This window comes from Platichthys flesus, chromosome 10, assembly GCF_949316205.1.
Source record: "Platichthys flesus chromosome 10, fPlaFle2.1, whole genome shotgun sequence".
In the NCBI taxonomy this organism is placed as follows: Eukaryota; Metazoa; Chordata; class Actinopteri; order Pleuronectiformes; family Pleuronectidae; genus Platichthys; species Platichthys flesus.
In genome coordinates this window covers 19,033,290-19,052,742 of record NC_084954.1, presented here as the reverse complement: position 1 = coordinate 19,052,742, position 19,453 = coordinate 19,033,290, and the positions used below count along the sequence as shown (strand labels likewise).

Genomic DNA, 19,453 nt, shown 5'->3' with positions numbered 1-19,453 from the left:
TACTTATCATTCATTTCAGAGCAGGGTTGATCATTGCATATCTGCAGAGGAGCTAAAGTCAAAGTCGTATCTGCAACACAGCAACTTTTCTGACCTCAGACTGTAATACTGTTTGTGATACCGATATAGTTTTAACATTTTATTTTAATTGGATGAATCTCAAGTGCTACTTAAACTCATCTCAACACCTTTGCTGTTAAAGTCGCCTGTTGTCTAATGTCTATTAAAGCTGAAACCTTGCAAGAGCGATGCCAGTATTTACAAAAATCTGTTGCAAAAATCTACTAATTAGGAGGAAAAAATGAAATGAAGGTGGAATGTTTTTTAGCATGTGTGTTTTTCTAGAAATAACACAACCAGAACATACACCATTTTCTTATCAATTATCTCACGTTCATGTCTTTGGTCTACGTGTGTCGAGTAATATGTTCTCCCCACGTTTCTGTGGGTTTTCTTATGGTGCTTTGGCTTCGTCAGCGGTCCAATCACATGCAAATTGGGGTTGGGTTAATTGGAGACATGTAAATGTTGGCCCTGTGATACACCGGCGACCTGTCCGGGATGAGCCCACCTCTCGCCCACTGCCAGGTGGGATTGGCCTCAGCTCTCCTGGCAACCCTCAAATGAGAAGTGGTATGGAGAGTGGATGGCAGGATAGAAATGATCTCTCATGGGAAACATATTTTGGGATGTGATCAATTCAAAGCTATGAAACACTGCCATCCTGAGTGCCAGTTGTTGTTGCCACCACCACTCCAAATGATGACTAGTATCACTGCTGAGACCTGGATGGACTGCACGTTATCACATTTGTCAGTCAGAGCTTTGTGGGCGCTCGCTAAGTGATGCAACATTCGTAATAAATACTGACCTACACTCCGTCTCCCCAAAATAACAACCCTTTCTGAGTTTGGTGAAGGGTTGCCGGCAGAAAGCATTTCGAGCAGGAGGTTACTTAAAAAAAACCCACCATGAATTACCGCTTAGGAAAACAGAACGATTTGGAGTTCAGCATACTCTTACCAAATACACTCCTACTGTAACAAAAAACACTGTGTGGAGGGACGACAGCTCTGCCTGGATCCCATTCAGCAGCAGTAAATTGAGCCCTCTAGTCAGTATTTTCTACACCCTACAAAGTAAAAGAGTTGGGACCACTGGGAATAAATCCATCACTGGAGCAGAAAAGCAGCGGAAGCCAAACAGTGCTTTAGACGTAAAACTTACTGTACTTCATTGGTTACTCGGAGATGGCAATCAGTTACGGTAGAACATGCTAAAGAGAAAGAACCTAAGGTAGAAGTCTGTTATATAGTCAATTTAGTTCTTAATTTGTAGTGAATTCTTAGTGATTTTATATGAATGAGGTCGTTGGTATGTAGAGTGAGCTTGACTTCCTGAAACTAGCTTTGCTGCTGTTGAAAGTAACCAAGACTTTCGTTCGATTTCTCTCTCCTGTCTCCCCAGGGTGCGCTTGGTTTCACAATTCACCCCCGAGTGATTGATCTTTGTGGGCCATCGATATGAGCGAGTTCACACACACACACAAACCCACACCCACACCCACCCACACACACACACACACACAGGCACACACATACACATACCACTGGTGTAATGAGCCTTTGATAGGCACTTGGCACAACAAACAAAAACAAGATGTGTCACTCTCAAAGATGATTGTCTTCTCTAATAAGTGGTGTGCACGCCTGTCAGACCCTCCGACCCACCACACACACATTCGTCCACACATAATGACACAAACCCCCACACACACACATCCCCGGGGAGACTCCCACTCTGCCTGACTATTATATGAATCTGCTTTTCAGTGAACTTTGCCACAGGTGCAACGGCATCATCATAACAAACACTGGCCTCCATCAGAGAGAGGGCCAACGCTGTACACACTGTCATCAGTGACGAATTGTTCCACATGAGCCGAATAAGAAGGAGAAAGAGAGAAAGAGTCAAAGGGAGAGAGTCAGAGCTTAGAACACGCCTGATTGTATTGCACCACTGATACGTTCTAGACATCTTTATCTTGTCTGCACACTATTAAAACAATAACAGCAAACATCCCATTCTTTGCGAATGACAAAGGCCAATCTGTAACAAGCAAACGAGTAGGAAGAAATGCTGCAGTATGAGTTTCTAACTTGCCAGAATGAAGCCATTTAGATTCTTTCAGTTTTGTGACAGAATAATGAGCAATGTCGAAGATGTTTGGTTCTGCAACAGACAGATTGACATTCAGACAGACAGATGGTCCGTGCTCAGTAATTCATAAGACAAGAAGGCGTGTTTTATTAACCTGCTATTTGATTAGGTTCAGAGTCATCCTCTAATTCTATTTTTTTTTTACTTGAGCCATGGTCGTGTTAGCCTCCTTTATGCCCAAGTATAAAGAAATAAAGATAGATGACAAATGTGTCCGTTCCAAACCTGTGTGTTTGGAATGGACTGTTTGTTCGCCCTGTGGTCATAGACAGATCCCTGAAGCTGCTACACTGCTCCTGCACAAATAGCTGTTCACCTGTTTATCCAAAATTCAGTGAAGCCCTACTCAGTACGCAGAACCTTTAACTGGAGAATCAGTTGCCGTTGTTTTCAGGATCTAAAACATCACATACGCCCCTTCTGTCTCTACTGCAGAGCGCTGTTTGCTTGTTTAGTCAACGTTTATTAAAATATAACTTAACGTCCAAATTGCGGAATAAGTAGATAGATATGATTTTTGTTTTTTAATTTTAGCTTTGTTTTCACCAGTATTTTAAATGAATGCAATAAAACCACAGTAAATGCATTAGATAACTTTTCCTTTCATGCCATTACAAGTCTACTATTATACGTCCACTAAATAATACTTTTAAAGACAATCTCATGTTGCACAAACAAATACTAAAGTTCACATAGATTTTTCATTCTACACTGCTTTTCTCTGTTAGCATGTATCCTCCTTATCCAGTGACAGTTGTCCTCCTTGGGCTGGCCATTAGAAAGACGGATCAAGGCAGGCATGCCATGAATGGATGTGAATGCTAAACAAAAAGCTTATGTAGCAGCCGCGACCAATTAATTACAAAGTCCTTTGCGTGACACTGCTCGTTATCAGTCTAATATCTGTCTTAGTGAGTAATGTCCTCTCAAAAAGCCTTTTGAATATCCTAAAAATGTTCCTGCGCAAAATCATCTTGATAGACTGAGTAGTGTTAGGATTTCAATATTTTAGCTATATTCTGAGTCTGACTCAACTCTAAATGAATACAGATAGAAGCAGTTTGAGCCATATAATGCCTTCTATACAAATGATTAATAAATAACCTTTTCCTTCCTACTGTGTAATCTTGAAATTAGAATGTGTGAGCATCACAGTTCTGTTTCGTTGTTTTGGTTAAATTGCTTTGAATGTCGGTACAAACAGAATATTGTTTTGATATAGCAAGAACACAATAATCTTTTCTCCAATTGTCAACACCATTGGCCCACATGCCATCAGCTGTGTCAAGGCCTTGGGAGTGGCTCCTTGTCACTTCCGTAGTCCAATACCAAGAGGATGGCCTACGCCTGCGCACTTTCAAGGAGGAAGAAACAAGATCTACTGTTATAAAATAGACAGGCGCCGGCTGTTTGATGCGTTCTGATGGGTCTCGTGTTCTGATGCGACTTGTTGGATGCCCATTGCTTTGCTGATTGATACCTTTCATTGCTTTCTAAATAAATACTTGATTGAACAAACCGAGTTCGGCTCATCTTCTCATATTTAGGATAAACCAACACGCCTGACAGTAGCCTTCATTTGCCAGTTGACCGACGCCTGTTGTTCCAGTTCAGTGCATCATCCTGTAACATTATCACATCTTGTCAGCTGGGCAAACATTAGTCTGATCTCTGACTGTCCCTTTTTAACCCTGAAGAGATGAACATGCTGCCCTGTGTTCAAGGTTTAAGTCTGACCCACATCACAGACATTCAATCAGACAAGTTGCTGCTCAAAAAGAGCCACACATTAGCATCAGGTCCAGGACCCACCAAGTCAACAGTCAGCATAGTTCCACTCTGGGCTGCTGTTAAGCTATGCCTATTGTGTCCTTCCATCACCCGACTTTCTGTGGTTTGTCAGGCACCGTTGCTCTCGTCTGCCCTTTCTGGCGCCTGTTGATCAGATTGAATTCTCTATGTTAAATCTGCAGTGCGGGCGGACAGTGAGAGAACCATCTGACCGCTCGGACTGCTCAGGCTTAATTCAGAATGTAAGACTAACGCTGGCTTGAAAGTAGTCAAATAGTTTGCTTTGTGCATTATGTAAATTGGATAATGAAATCTAATGGTAAATGGTTTTGTATTTATATAGTGCTTTTCTAGTCTTGATGACCACTCAAAGCGCTTTACGGTACAGTTTAATTAACAAGTCCGGACACCATTGTGCGGACATCCTCGAGAGGTCATGTCCTAAAATGGCTTGAGGGAGAATGATTCTTCCAACCGGTTGGAAATAAAAGGCCTGCTTTAATACCCCTTCAGAATTGATTTGCTGGGCGTTCCAAGTCTTATACGCCACATTGCAGGGTTGCAAAACAAGATAAGGATTAAGGCAAATTATGATGCGTGTGAAATAGTCCAGACTAATCATCTCTCTGGACTCGAGAAGTGGTGTGAAATTACAAAGTGACAAGAACATCACATCTGTTCAGTCATCGTATAAAAAGTGTTATGTTTACAGACGTAGCAATTATCTCTGCAAAAATAAGGATTATTTCCAGTGTAACTCTAAAATGGAAATACCTCATATCTTAAAGGCAGAGAAGCTTCAAAAATTCCAGTGTACCTTGACAACTTAGAAGCTTCTAGCTGAAGAAGTGTCTGTTACAGCAGGTTTGATGTGATCATAACTCTAACTTATCACTTTAAATTTAGAAAATGATCCTCTGCTATCCTCACCTTTTTGAAGAAGTGGAGGTGAGAGAGTACGAGGTTGAAAATAGCAAGTCTGTGTAACTGGCTTCACTGACATTCTCAGGAAACAAAAGGAGAGGATTGTACTCTTGAACACCTGCCTGTCCTGCTCCATTTAATGTCAAAGGATGTCTCTCTGCGCCACTCACACAGATGTGCCATGGTACAGACCAGTAGGGGGCACACATACTTTGTTGCAACCCATGCATTGTACCATGTTCAGCACCTGTACAGTTATTGTGAGTCATTAAGGCATGCAGGCGATTGTGTGAGTGAGTCTGATGTGCGAGCAAAAGAGAGAACAGGAAAGACAAATAGAGACAGAAGGAGAAACAGATAAATAGAGGAGAATATTCTTCTTCAGGGGAGAAGCTATCTGAAATTAACTCACATTTTCAGTTTGACTGTGGCAGTAAAGCTCATACTTACAGTCATCTGGGGTGGGGAATTTCATCAAAGGATTTCCAATGGACGTGTCTGTAGTCCTCTTGGGTGGTCCAAACGGCAGCAGGGTTGTGCTGGTGACCACCGGAGGAAATTCGCCATTGGCTGAAAATGGAAAATAATGCATTCAGTGAAAAGACTGCTTTCTCTCCTTTGTGTGAAGCGACATAATCATGTTGCTTTTACACTGAGGAGCTGCTCAAGCACAGCAGCTGCAGACACAGAAAAATGCAGAACCACCAGCAGGGGTCATTCTTTCATTTGTATCACCAATGGCTGTACAGAGAGGGTAGGATGCATAACATGTGGCTCCTCTGAATCTCTCCCCTTCTCTTTCCGTCCCTACTGTAGATGTGTAAGCCCATTCAGTCTGGGGTTTTTGGAGCGATCCGCCAAGCCTGCAGCCTCCCCGCTTTCCCAGGACTGAGATCATAAGCTTGCTGGTAGCGTGATCCCTTCCCCTGCAAGTTCAGAATTAAGTCCAGGAAAAAGGCTGGCTGATTGGCTGTGATGGCTCAGGACAGAGAAACCTTTTAACCTTCTTAACCAATAAGAAGCAAGGGACACTCATTTAAACTACTATCTTGGCCGAATGCTGACCAGTAATAAAACAGTCACCTGTAACCATTCTCTATTTTAAGTTGAGATGAAGAAACCGTAGTCCCCATGGTCCCTCGACAGAATCACTGAGCAGAATGCCTTTCGTTTGATTAGATCCTTGATGTGCAATCATTGCCGTAAAAGGCTGACCTGAGTGGTGTTACACGAATTCTGCTGCCACGTCTGATCAGGGACTGCAGAGGGTACAGGCACAATGACGTGCCAACTGAACATAACAAAATACTATTTCTGTATTTACCTGAGAAAGTGCTGAAATGACAAATCTCTTTTATAAAGCTCCCAAGGACAAAATACTTAATTGTTGTTAACTGATGGCATATAAGATCATGTACTGTTTCCTTCCTTCGTGTGGTTTAACTTTCCTATTTTAAGAGACAGGATGCCCCAAACATTTTATAGTTGGCTGCTATAAATGCGTCTATGACTTTATGTTTCAAGGAAAGGTCTTGTTTCTTTTAAGAGTTCGGTTCAGCTCTCATTTCTTTGATGCTGTGTTCTGCAGGAAGAAGCCCCCAGTGGCTCTGCTGCTATCCTTGTTGGATGCTGTGGAAATGGAAGACCAGTGTAACTGAGACATCAGATATGGTTTACTGGGGTTTGCAGATCCAATGATGCTGCCATCATGTATTGGTACGGCACAAAAGAAGGGCATGGTTTCAGATCTTGACCTTCTGCTTTTTCTACCAGTTCTGTCTCTGATTTATTATTTCTACTACAAAGGTAGATGCAGCACATTCCACACAAGAGCCAGGACTGCAAAGTCAGCTTTAGAACAATTAAGATGATTGTCAGAATCAGAATCCTTTAAAAGTCCCACAGTTGGGAAATTTGAGGGTTTACAACAGCAGCGCAAGCACAATGCATCAAGAGCAAAAGAAAAAAAACAAAACAACATGTTAAGAAACAAAAACAACAATGAGCAAAAAAAGTATAATAGCAAATAAGTGAATAAATAGTAAATAGTAGAATAATTAAATAATTAAATAATTAAATAATTAAATATTAAATAAAATAAATTTCACAAATTGTGTTGTGTGTTCAATGAGAGCACAGCTGGTTGTACAGTCTGACAGCAGCAGGAAGGAAGGACCTGCGGTACCTCTCCCTCACACACCGGGGATGAATCAGCCGGTGGCTGAAGGAGCTGTTTCAGTCAGATATAATGTCCTCACAATCTGTTCAATAAAAAACGTTTAATGTGCTCTGTGTAGGTACGTGAGGCAATAAAATAATGAATTGTAAAGGATGTGTGCATATTATACACCTTTATCGTCCTATATATGGAATATGAACTATAACATAGTTCAAGCAAGATAAGTGGCCCTTTAAACTTTATTTAATCTGTAGCCTCCTAATATTCTCCATAGGGCAGCCCTGGATAATAATACAAAATAATACATTTTATTTGTAAGGCACTCTTCATCCGAGAATCTCAGAGTGCCAAACAGCTGGATGGCAAACAGCTGCAAAGTATAATTTAAAGGTTCCATGAGCATATTTTCATTCACTTGCTTTGCTCTTCTAAGTCTTAACTGTTCCTGGAGTAAAAAGTTGCTATCACGAACAACCTATTGATGAACAACTGCTGTTTCCATGACCTTGCAAAGAATTGAACTGAATTTCAAGCAGAAATTTAACTACAAGATCTCTTATTGTGACATTGACGTCACTCTGGCAGTATCAGGGGACAAAAACAAGACTTTTCATCTTGATCTCTATAATCAATTTACTACAAAAGAAACTGCCTCCATGCAGGCTCCGCTGTCACCTCGGGCTGAAACCTCACCATTTACCGCTATTTGGCAGGGGGCTCCCTCAGCAGCTGAAAGGTTGCAAAGCTATAATTTGGCAGTGCTCTATTTGGTCAGAAAAAAAACTACTCACTTATGAGTCAGCCAGCCTTTTTCCTGGACTTAATTCTGTAAACAACTTATTTTTCGGTGTTTATGTTGAAATTTCAGCCATGATGGTCCTCTGGGTAATACTTTATGTATCAGTAAATGGGTGCTTGAACTAAATTCAGCATTTTGTCACCTCAGGCGTACATGGAGTCTGATAACTTTCACCGGTTTTCATGGCAACAACTTTTTGGATCCAAAACCTAAAAGGAACTTTGGAATGCTTACATAAAATCTGCCCCCCAAAAATCAATAGCTCATTCCACAACCCTATAATCCTCATATTGATATGAACATCCAAGTGTCCACTGCTTGGGAGCTTTGATAAAGATAGAGATTGTGAGTGACTACAGTATGTCTCTGCACCACATTGTGGTATGTGTACACAAGTCAGCAACTTTTCACATATCTTCAACAAAGTCACTAATATGGCTCACAGCATTGTTATTCAGAGCATGGTGGAACATGCTACAGCAGGGCAATGGAACAGACAGAGCTGGAGCAGACAGCATTGGTATGCTGCTGCAGCGAGAGGAGAACTCAGCAGGTCCACCACACAGCCGCGTGAACCAGAGGGCAGGGCAACAGCCGGCGTGGCTGTCACTGTTCATTAGCAGGGCGCCATAAGCTACCTGAAGCCCATCAGAGGCCAGCCACAGTTGGGGCACCTCGTTACCACCCAGCCACGAGCTCAAAATATCTTGACGTTGTAATAGCTCTGAGAAATGTCCACACTACAGAGGTTTCATGTTGACAGTAAGTCTTAAGGCAGATGGAATATAACAGTCCCACTGGCGATTGTGGGTGGGCAGAGTAACCAATAGTTTGAGCAAGACGACCACTGTTTACAACGGAGCCTACATTATCAAAACCTCCTCCACTGTCAAAACACTCTCATCTGTGCACTGCCCTCTAGAGTCTAGAGGATGTATTGTATGGCGGGATTGACAGCAAAGTTGACTTTGATTGCCCTTCCAGCTGATACTGAAGGTATAAGAGAACAAGGGGGCTGATGAACCTGGGTTATAACTCCATTTGAATAACAAAGGAGCCCAATATGTCATCATGGAGAATACACTGAGGATTTGTAGAGCATCTGTACTTACAGGTCCAACACCAACACGCTCAAATCACAGTTACTGAAATTATTACATTTCAATATTTCTTACTTGTATGACACAAGCTTTCATGATGGCCAACACAAACAGAGCCCAGCCAAGACACTCACAGCACAAAACTGTAATATAAAAACTGAGCTTTGTGCATGGTTGTTTTGGATAACACAGTTTGAAGAGGCTGTTTTCCTTTGCCTTCAGAAATAAACATATCGAATTTTTTCAATTCAAATCTGTGTTTTTGCCATGATTATTTGTTTGAGAAGTGTTGCACTTACTCTGCAGTGATGTCAAGGACCAAGAGCAGCTGCTATAGCTGTTATCGTAGAGTGTATGAAGAAGTGAACGATGGTTGTGGCTGTGATCCAGGAAGAGGACACAATGAGTCAATCTAATTAATATGCATTAGAAATGTTTTTTTCATTTTCTCTGACAATCGAAAGATCAATCATGTTGGCTTTTAACAGTCTAACCAAGTATTTCTGCTGCCTGTTTTGCCAAACTAAGATTTCTTTCCTTCGAAACTATCTCAGTCATTTTGTTGCCTAAATGGACCAAAAAACATGTGAAAAGAGAAAATGATAATAAAGGAGAAGGTAAAAATAAGAAGTTACAGGAGTGAAACCCCAGCCTCCTTGGGTTTTGTCCATTCACGTCCAAGATCCTCTCCCATTTATGTATTTTGTATGTATGTACTAAATATAAAATTGTAGTTCAAACCCTGAGCAAGTGACTTAATGACCTAAACCTAACCAAACAAAGTAAATAAGTAAAACACTTAAAATAAGTAGCAAAACAATACACTATTGCAAACAGAGCATCAATGTCCTCTAGTTGCCAAAGCTAACATTTAGCCAGTGTTTGAAATTTCTTAGTTAGTCTCTGGGTAAGGGTGTGGTTTCTCTTTTACCTGTTCAATTTGTTTGGTGGGTTATAGACACATACTGGAGTAGGGCTCTAATATTTTCTTTTGAAATAAATGCAGCAACTATTGTCCATTAAAAAATCCCTCTGTGCATCTTCAGTCCAAGATGCCTTACATTTGTTTTTATTTAAGTAGGATATCATTAAAAGCCATAACATGCTAGTCATATGAATCCTTTTTTGTAATGCATCACAGTAAGGAGCCTGCATAGCAGACATTTTTTCATGGACAATAGTTTCTGCAAACTCTACTCTCATCAGGTGAGCTGCAATTTCCGGATGTTCTCTACTGTTCCCTGCAGCAGACAAACCTGGAAGAAGTGATGGTACATGACAGAGAGAAAAGGATGAACTTCCTGTACTGTCTAATCCAATCAGGCAATTTAATGATGCTGGGGAAGATAAAACGATAAATCTGACAGCCAGGTCTCAGACCTGAAGGGCAATGGATGCATCAGCATGCTTGCCAAACTATAATTCACACTAAAGTCTAAAAAAAAAGAGGGAAAGGCCACGGATGGCTGAACCTCTGCATAATGTGTTTGCAGTGTGTTTTCCTACCAAAACATATAACAGGGCTGTGTCATAATGATCAGGGATCCATCACAATAATCACTCACAGCAATCACTCCAGGAAACAACGTATTTTGCTGAGCTTCAGAAACTCCAATCACCTGGTCTGATTGATGGGCGATAAAATGCTATGTCAAGGGTGGTTGGAGGAAATGGATACGTTGCCTAGATTAACAACTTGCTGGGAAGTGAGAGAAGCACAGAGAGATGATCCTTCATAGCTGCCGTACCTGTGCTCATGCTCCAGAGGACAGGAAACACAGTTTTAGTGCTGAATGTTAAAATAAAGAATCCCTCACCCGATCAGCCACTTTTGATACAGGTTGTCAAGACCAACATCCAATAATCCAATCATTTCATTGATTCAGCTAAAGAACCTATGCTACCTGACTGCATGTTACTTTAACTAACAGTTAAAAATGTGCTTTAAAAGCTGTTATCAGTTAGAACTAATTCACGCAACACAATTTTTAGCCCCACTTTCTACTCGCCAAATAAAGCCCTATATCGGCCTTGTAACTGCTGCAAGATGTGATTACAGAGGCTCACCAGCACAAGACATCTCACAAGAGTTCTATGCGAATTGCCAAACACTGTGTATTGTGTACAGTAATTGTCAATTGATAATTATTTTCGTAACATTTTATGGGTAGGATGTCACAGGAGAGGATAATTCAGATTCACAAATACAAAGGGAGTTGTGAGACCTGACACATCAGTTAGGGGTTCCTCCAGGTGAAAGATCATGTAGTGTATGACCCCCTGATGTCATGATCTCACAACGTCTGTAGTGGGAACTGCTCGGCTAATCCCACAACTTTGAAATTAAAGTTTGTGAAAGTCAGCAATACAAAACCAAAACATTCTCACTTGAGATAAAAACTAGATCAAATAAGAACCACCTTGTGTTTGTTCCGCTGTTCTTTGTTAAAGTGTTAAATAATGGTCAGGGTGGGTTTTAGCAGAAAATAATGAGTAATAAGAATAACCTTTGACCACCAGAATCTAATCTGTTCATTACTGAATACAATTGGGTATTATGTTCATGAAAAACGGATGGACAGATGTACTTAGACTATGTATATATGTATGTAGACGGACAGACAACTCAAAAATATTATGCCCCTGGCCATGGCTGATCCCTGCGTGAAGGCATGGAAACTTCACAGGCTATTTTATAATCCAGAATCACAAATCATCAAATAATTGAAAGAGCTATATTCAGGTAAAGACATTGTTTTTTCAGTCAGAGTTCAAACAGGTTCCTCCACGTATGCAGTGATTGGGGAGGCATTGAACTCCTGACCTTTCCTTTCCGATTGCAGACTAGGTTGCCAGCCTACACTTGTTTTTATACTGATAAACAATTTCAATGGCAGCACAAAAATATCTGGAAAGGTGGCGCGAGGTCTGACATTTATGAGCCTGCAGTGCAAAATGAGAACATAAGCCTTATCAATCCTATTTGAACTGTTCTGAGAATTCAGGTCACAAACATTCTAAATGAGGCCGCAGCAAAGAAACATTATGATACATATCATTTCCACTAAGTTTGGTCAATTCATTTTCATTCATTTGATGATTTGAATTACTCCATTTACACCTGACATTAAAATGTGTTATTGGGGTTTCAATTTCAGTTAGATAAACCTAATAACCTCATGAAAGTACAGGTGTAAATAAACAGGAATGAAGAATGAGAATAGCAGGAAAAATGATCAAAAAATCTACATAAACTTTGAATACAAAACACATCCAAATGCCAGTTGTTAATGGAGACTTAGAGGTATATAAGTTTAAACAACATTTTCTAAATGTATTTCAATAGTTTTGACAAAGATGAACTGATTAAGTTGGACAATGTAAATCAGCCTATAAATATACCATGAATATATCCCGGAAAAGCACGAATTATCAAAAGTGGTCTCTGTAAACTACCTCTGAATCTCATATTATGTCTGCAAAACATGAAGCGTGAGTCGGACCTGTCCTGATTACTAATTTAATAGCTGTGGGTCACTTTGAGTGTTTCTCAGAGGTCCATAGAAATGCTCACACTTTTAAATTTATTTAGTGTATTAATTTTCTTCCACATTGTGCTGGTCATGGTCAATCTATCCAGCAATCTTTCAGTTGCATTAGTTCAACCTATAGGTCTGATGAGGTAAGAGTGAGAGAAGAATATCATAATACTCACATGCCAGGAAGCAGTCCATACTGAAAGAGATGTTGTCAAGAGAGACAGATGAGCCGGGTCCAGGTCCATCCTCTGTGCTGAACTGCAGCCAGAACCTGCCAAGGGACAGAGATGCCGTAACTACCTTACAACCTGTGAAGGGTTTTGATAGCGTCTGACTGAAATGATGTGAGGAAGACTTAATCGTGCTTTAAGAAAAATGGCACCGAGGTGTGGCTTTGGAGGCTGTGGTTGGTGTCACAGCTTTGTCTGGAGTGTCAAGAGCTTTTAGCGGAGACAAAAAAGTGCAGTTTGAGATAGGGATGAAAACAATTTCCATGCTAGATACTTTTAGACACAATTATTTAGGCAAACAACCAGAGTATGAGGTGGGTTTGAGTCTCTGGAGGTAAGGCGGGCCTACTAATCAGATCAGTGGCTTAATCTTCAGAAGCTGCAGACTGAATGTTAAAGTGTCCTTTGGCAAGACACTGAACCTCAAATTGCCCCTGATGGCTGTGCAGCAGATAAAGAAGAGCTATATGGAATGGGTTTGTGAATGGGTGAATGTGACTTGTAATGTGAAAAGATCTGAGTGGTTGTCAGGTTAAGAAAAAGCTCCATAAAACATGAATGGGTTCATTTACAATGAGTTTTACTTCTAAAAGACTTAAAAGTAATAGTTTGATGTTTTCGAAGACATGCCTCTTTGGTTTTTGGCCTGGTTTTAATGGAGATGAAAAGACTGATACCTGTCTAATATATATCCATATTAAATACTAATGACAAGCCAGCGAATGGTTACTGGCCTCACTACAGGGTGGCCACACTGTACTGGCCTCACTACAGTGTGGCCAGTTGATAGAAGCACTAATAATGACTTCAACAAAATCCATCCATTTTCATCCATGTAGCCGGCCATGGAGGGTATTCCAAATGTTGCTCTCACAGGCCACATTTTCTACCTTTTCCTGGTGGATCCTGAGGCGTTCACAGGCAAAATGAGACATGTCGTCCCTTCTGCGAGTTCTGGATCTACCCCAGAGCCTCCTCCCGGTCGGTTGTGCCCAGTAAGCCTCAAAGGGAATGAGCCCAGGAGGCATCCTGAAGAGATGCCAACTCAACTGTCTTTCGACATGGAGCAGCAGTTCTACTACGAGCTCCCTCCAGAAGTCTGATCTCCTCGGTGATGTTGTACCTACTGTCACTTCCCAATGCTTGTGATCATAGGTTTGGGTTTAAACATAGTTTGACTTAGAAGCTCTGCCTTAGTGCTCAGATACTTCCTTACCACAGTGGTCCGGTACAACGCCTGCAATACCACAGCCTTCCTTCTTCCCCTCAATAGTGAACAAAATCTAAACTCTTAATTTGTGTGTCCTACAGTAGGCAGATTCTCAGCCTGTTTATCAGTTTACCGTCTTCTCCATCTTTGTGCCATGCCAAGCTAACCAAACCAGCTGCTTGCTCCAGCTTTACACAAAAGTGGTATCGATCATCTCATCTAACTCTCAGTCACGAAAAGGGAATAAGTGCATCGTCCATGATATCCCACTCTGGAGTGAAGACATTTTCACCAATAGTTTTGTAGTTGCAGAGTTGTATCACTATCTCCTGATTCTGTTTAGCTTTAAGACAGTCAGGCTCACAATAAGTGAATGCGGCTGTAGCAGTCTGTAACCTATGATGAATTTCAAGACAATTGTTTCCTAAACGCGATGGGTCCCGGTGTTTCCTAATTCTTGCCGTCACCTCAGAGGGTCTCAAACCAGAAACACTCAGGCAGAGTCAACACACGCTACCTGTCCTGTATTTAAAGCTGTGTTTCTGATTCCATTTAAGCTCTACAAAGGTCACTGAGCAAAGACTGGCAGGTTCACCTAGTGGTTACGGACATGACATTCTAATTAAGAGCACAAGCACAGCTGACTACATAACCCAGGAATCAAAAATTAATCACTCTCAGGGGAGCAGGCTTATCCAAGCTTGAATGGCAAAGAAACCCCCAGTCAGGCAAACGGAGATGAAATGCCTTGTCTGATGTTTCTCTTTTTTCCTGCTAATGCTATTTTTCTTTAATCTCTCTCTTTTTTGAGTGGAAAGCAGGGCCATACCTAATTGGAAGGCAAGTAGGGTGGGTAGAGCCTTGTGTATTGATTTCCACTCTTGGTGGAATGAAAAGAAAGGAGAATATTTTGTACAGCCGTACACATCGCAGGTCCATGCTAAGACTAGGGGACTAGTCCCGATGGAATTCATTAATTTTTTGAGTTGAGAGGAAATGTTTCCCAGGAAATTGAATGTAAATGTTGAAAATCTTCATTCATGAGAGGTGGAAAAAAATGAAGGAAGAAGACACCTTGTTTCAGTATCTGAGGCTTCTCTGCTGTGGGAGCACTTAACCATTAGTGGGAGTGCGTCAGATGTTTGTTATACCTCCACTAAGGATGTTATGTTTTCATTGCCACATGTTTGTTTGTCCCTCAGCAAAATAACTCAAAAAGTATTGAACCGATGTCACTGAAACTTTCTGGAGGGGTCGGATATGGCCCAAGTAAAAAGGTATTACATTTTGGAGCAAATCTGGATAAATAGGCAGATACAAAAATGTTGTTTAATAGCGCGACAGAGTGTTTCCCTTGCTGGAGGTGTGCACTCTGTGAGTCTCCCTCTACTCAGGATGAGACTAGAACCAGCTTGATGTCTTCAGATGGTCTGAATTCAAAAGCCTTGATATTGTCAAAACTGTCTCTTATATGATGACACAGGTGCACGTTAATCTTACCAGTCCGTCAGCCCATAAAGAGGAAGTATCATGAGTTTCCAGCCCCTTTCAGATTTGGGTTCACTTGCTGAATGCCACAGTCTGCGCTGTTCCTCAGGACCTGTACTGTTCTCCATGATCCACAGAGACAGCGACACCTTCTGTAAGCCTCCGGAACATAGCCAGAACCGCACCTGTTGAAGTGAGTTGCAATCACACATTAACAACACACGTTAAATACGATTTAAAAAGCAGAATAGGTAATCGCAAAGTTGAATTGCAGATTTTTGAGGCGCCTAATGTCTGAATATAAAATTCCATGACAACTTGAATTTTTTATATTTTAGATTCAAAGAAAACCAGCCAAGGCTTTTATCTGTCAAGAAAGCTGCATGAAATAAATCTGTGACATCATTTGGTCAGATCTCATTATTCTAAGATCAACAGAATTCAACTGGATCGTGATTTTGGGCGGTTTTTCTCTGTATACTAATGCACAGCTTTTCACAAATCACATTTCCCTATTTCCAGGAGGGATATGGTAGGTGTAAACATGCTTATAATTAAACAACACAGGCCATAGCTAGAATTAAACACCAAAAGGAAATCTGAATCTAAAGCTCGCTAACAACCATGGAGTTTGACCATGTCCCTCTAACCATTTTATTGGAGCCAAGAACATAATTCTGGCTTCATCATTTAAGCAGAACAGATTCTGGCTTAAGCCTGATAGAAGTGCACGTGGCGACGACACCATCCAGACAGCTGAATTCACCACATTTATGCAGAGTGTTTCCTCTGTGCTTGTCAAAAGCAGGTTGTCCTGCTTATCGTCAAACTGCGAAACCACATGGTGACCGTTTACATATCGAGATTACAGGCAGTGTACAGCACTGGGCACGGCATGAAAGTGAATGTGGTCTGTAGCTAATACCCAAAACTAATATCCTCAATGTAGTTTTCCAAGAGCAGCCAGGCTAGATTGAACAGCATCAGTTCAGTGTACAGCGAGGGATTTAGAGTGGTAATCTGGAATCATGGCTAATCTTTGGCTGCGTGCCACGGTGCTGCGAACTCCTTCCACCGCTGTCCACAAACGTCCCCTGTGATTCACACCTGAGAGGCAGCAACATACGCCTTTTCATTTTTTTATTTTTGGAGTTGTCTTTTTTCTTCCTTGTGGAAAGTTTCCTCGCAGGCATCCCCTAGGTCTGTCTTATTATCTTGTTTTCTGACCTCTAGACCTTCCCAGTATTCGCCTATCTCCATCCCTCATGTCTGTCTCACCCACACTAAATCTACATTGCTCCTTGCCTCATTTTTAAAGTTGCAAAGTAAACAAGTAAAGGACCAAAGGTCGTACTGAGCAATATTAAAATCGCAAATGTTACTCTGAATGCGAGATGAAACTGCATCAATCACGGGCACAACCTCTTCACCTAGAGATCTGAAAGTATCATGATCTGAATAATGTATGCATTTTTATATTATCGCAAATAGATGAGAAGATGTGAGCCAGGATTGACAAGGTCAACCCCAGTGTCTGTTAGGATTTCTCCAGACGTACAGATGGCATACTGTTAACCTACTAACCCATCCTAAATTTCCCCTGAGATGAATTAAGTATCTATCTATCTATCTATCTATCTATCTATCTATCTATCTATCTATCTATCTATCTATCTATCTATCTATCTATCTATCTATCTATCTATCTATCTATCTATCTACATATGTCTTTTGATCTCTTACTGAAGATAATTAACACATCAAATTTGTAATTGCCTTCTACTTCTACAACAATAACTGAAATGAGTGTGAGAGATTGTTTCTCTTCTGGTGATTATTGGAGCACACTGTGTTCGTTATCATGATATATTATTGTACTATAAATGTCCTGCTCCTTATTTAGTTTGGAGGAGTTCACACCTCAGCAAGTCCAACTATTGTAGAGCTTTAAAACCAGCATTTTCCAGAATTATTATATTCTATTTGTTATTCCTAAATGTCAAATAGTTTTCTTTCTAAAAGTAAAGTAAAGTCTTTGGCAATAGAAATAATGAACTGGCCTTCTGAGAAAATTACTGTTTTTCAATACGTTGACATTAGCCTAAGCATTATATATGATTAAAAGCCATATTTGAGCGAAATAAGCTGTCTTATTAGAGTATTCCACCTTAAAGGGATAGTTCACGGAAAAATTTAAATGCACTCATTATCTTCTCACCACAATGGCGATGGTGGGTTGGCTGAAGTGTTTGCACCCACAAAACACTTGTGGAGTTTGAGGGGCAAACAGTGTTTCAGCCAAAGTGACCTCTTCTTCAGACATAATAAAACAGAAAAAAAAAAACATGCTGCCATACTGCTCATGTGGCGTCTTCCAAGTGTCCGCAAGCCCCGACATTCATATCTCCAAAAGTGTTTTGTTGACTCAAACACTTCAGCCAACCCTCCATCGCCATTGTGGTGAGAAGATAATGAATGAATTATCATTTTTCTACAAACTACCCCTTTAATAATCCATTAAATAATTGCCAATCTAAAAAAAGCACATACAGGCATTTTCATGAATCTCAAAATGAAGAAAGAAGGTGTAGAGTTACATTTAAGATATTTTTAAGCTATGAGGAAATCTTTTTCATAACAAAACTTTTGAGTAATTTTTTTTAAGTAGTTGTAGGGGGTGTATATTTAATTGTAACTTGTAACAAATAACATTTCAAAGTTATTTGACCGAACTCCAGCTGTGAAATGTGTACTCACAGCTGGAGTTTTTGGAGTTTGTATTGGCATGTCTGAGAATGAAGAATACAGGAACACACTCTACTCTGCTCACCGTGCACGGGGAGTTTCTGAGAGGAGGTGGGAAGAGAGGGCTCCTCAGTACTGCTGGGCCACGTTGGCCTTTGGACTGGCCTCCCTCCACAATGAATGTAGCACCTTTAACACACAAACACACAGCAATAAAACACTATTATACACCCTCAATCTGTGCATGAAAGATGGAATGAAGGAGTAAATTAACTTTTACAATACATGTTGAAGTTTTGGTTTGCGACATGACCGTGAGTATGACTGTTTGGCATATTCTTCAATTTCTTCCTGGGCTCTTATTTGATTTACATATTAATCAAGCTTACTAAGACTAAACTAAAAGCAAAGTTTGCAGAGTGCCAGTATCAGGCAAAACAGTTAATGTCGAATTTATTGACCTTTAGAGGACTTTTAAAGAACTATAGTGATAAAAAGCATATATAAAATCATTATATATGATATGAAATTACAATTTGTAGTTTCCCCACACCTCCTCTGATATTTATGTAAACAGCTGAGAACAAAATCAAGCCCCAGCAAATCAAGACTTCACCACCTCATCAGGAGACAAATTTGAATCACTGCACTGAAGATGAACTGAAGATGTTGGACTCAGACTTTATGTGCTGGAGCTTTTACCCAGTGGAGTTATATTTGTAGCAACTCTGAACAAGAACACGTCTGACACGTCAGAGGTGGTGTATATCTTCCCACATTAAAACGGTGGTCTAGTGGCAGAAACTTGGACTATGGGCAGAGAAGGTCTCTGGTTCGTCTCTGGTTCGACTCCACAGAGAGACAACAAAAGACGAACCTGGATTGATCTGTCCAAAAATCCAAGAGTCTCCATACCCTGTCTAGTGCCCCTGAGCAAGGCACTTTACTCCCCCATCATCTGCTCCCCGAGCGCCGTACATAGTCGCTCACTGCTCTGTGTGTCCTGCACCAGATGGGTCAATAGCAGAGGTTAAATTTCCCTACCTGCATGAGTGTGCCTTTGCATGTCTGTGCATGTGTTTGGCACTAATAAATGCATCTTAATCTTAACATGCTTTAGTCTTAATTTATTGTATAAAAAAAAAGCTTTTAAGTCACTTTTAACAAGGCAATAACACTGAGACACTGCGAATAGGCCATTTCTCTGTTTGATCAGTACAACGTTATA

General features: G+C 40.7%; 1 protein-coding gene across 1 annotated transcript in view; it reads right to left on the bottom strand.

Moving 5' to 3' along the window:
* The window catches only part of alk (ALK receptor tyrosine kinase), a 330,599-nt gene that overhangs the window by 33,045 nt on the left and 278,101 nt on the right, over nt 1-19,453 (bottom strand). Inside the window, exons 8-11 of the mRNA XM_062398186.1 lie at nt 18,311-18,414; nt 15,493-15,665; nt 12,729-12,823; nt 5,386-5,505 (exon numbers count right to left, since the gene is read on the bottom strand). Of these exons, the coding sequence (XP_062254170.1) occupies nt 5,386-5,505; nt 12,729-12,823; nt 15,493-15,665; nt 18,311-18,414 (492 nt within the window). The remainder of the gene's footprint in view (nt 1-5,385; nt 5,506-12,728; nt 12,824-15,492; nt 15,666-18,310; nt 18,415-19,453) is intronic.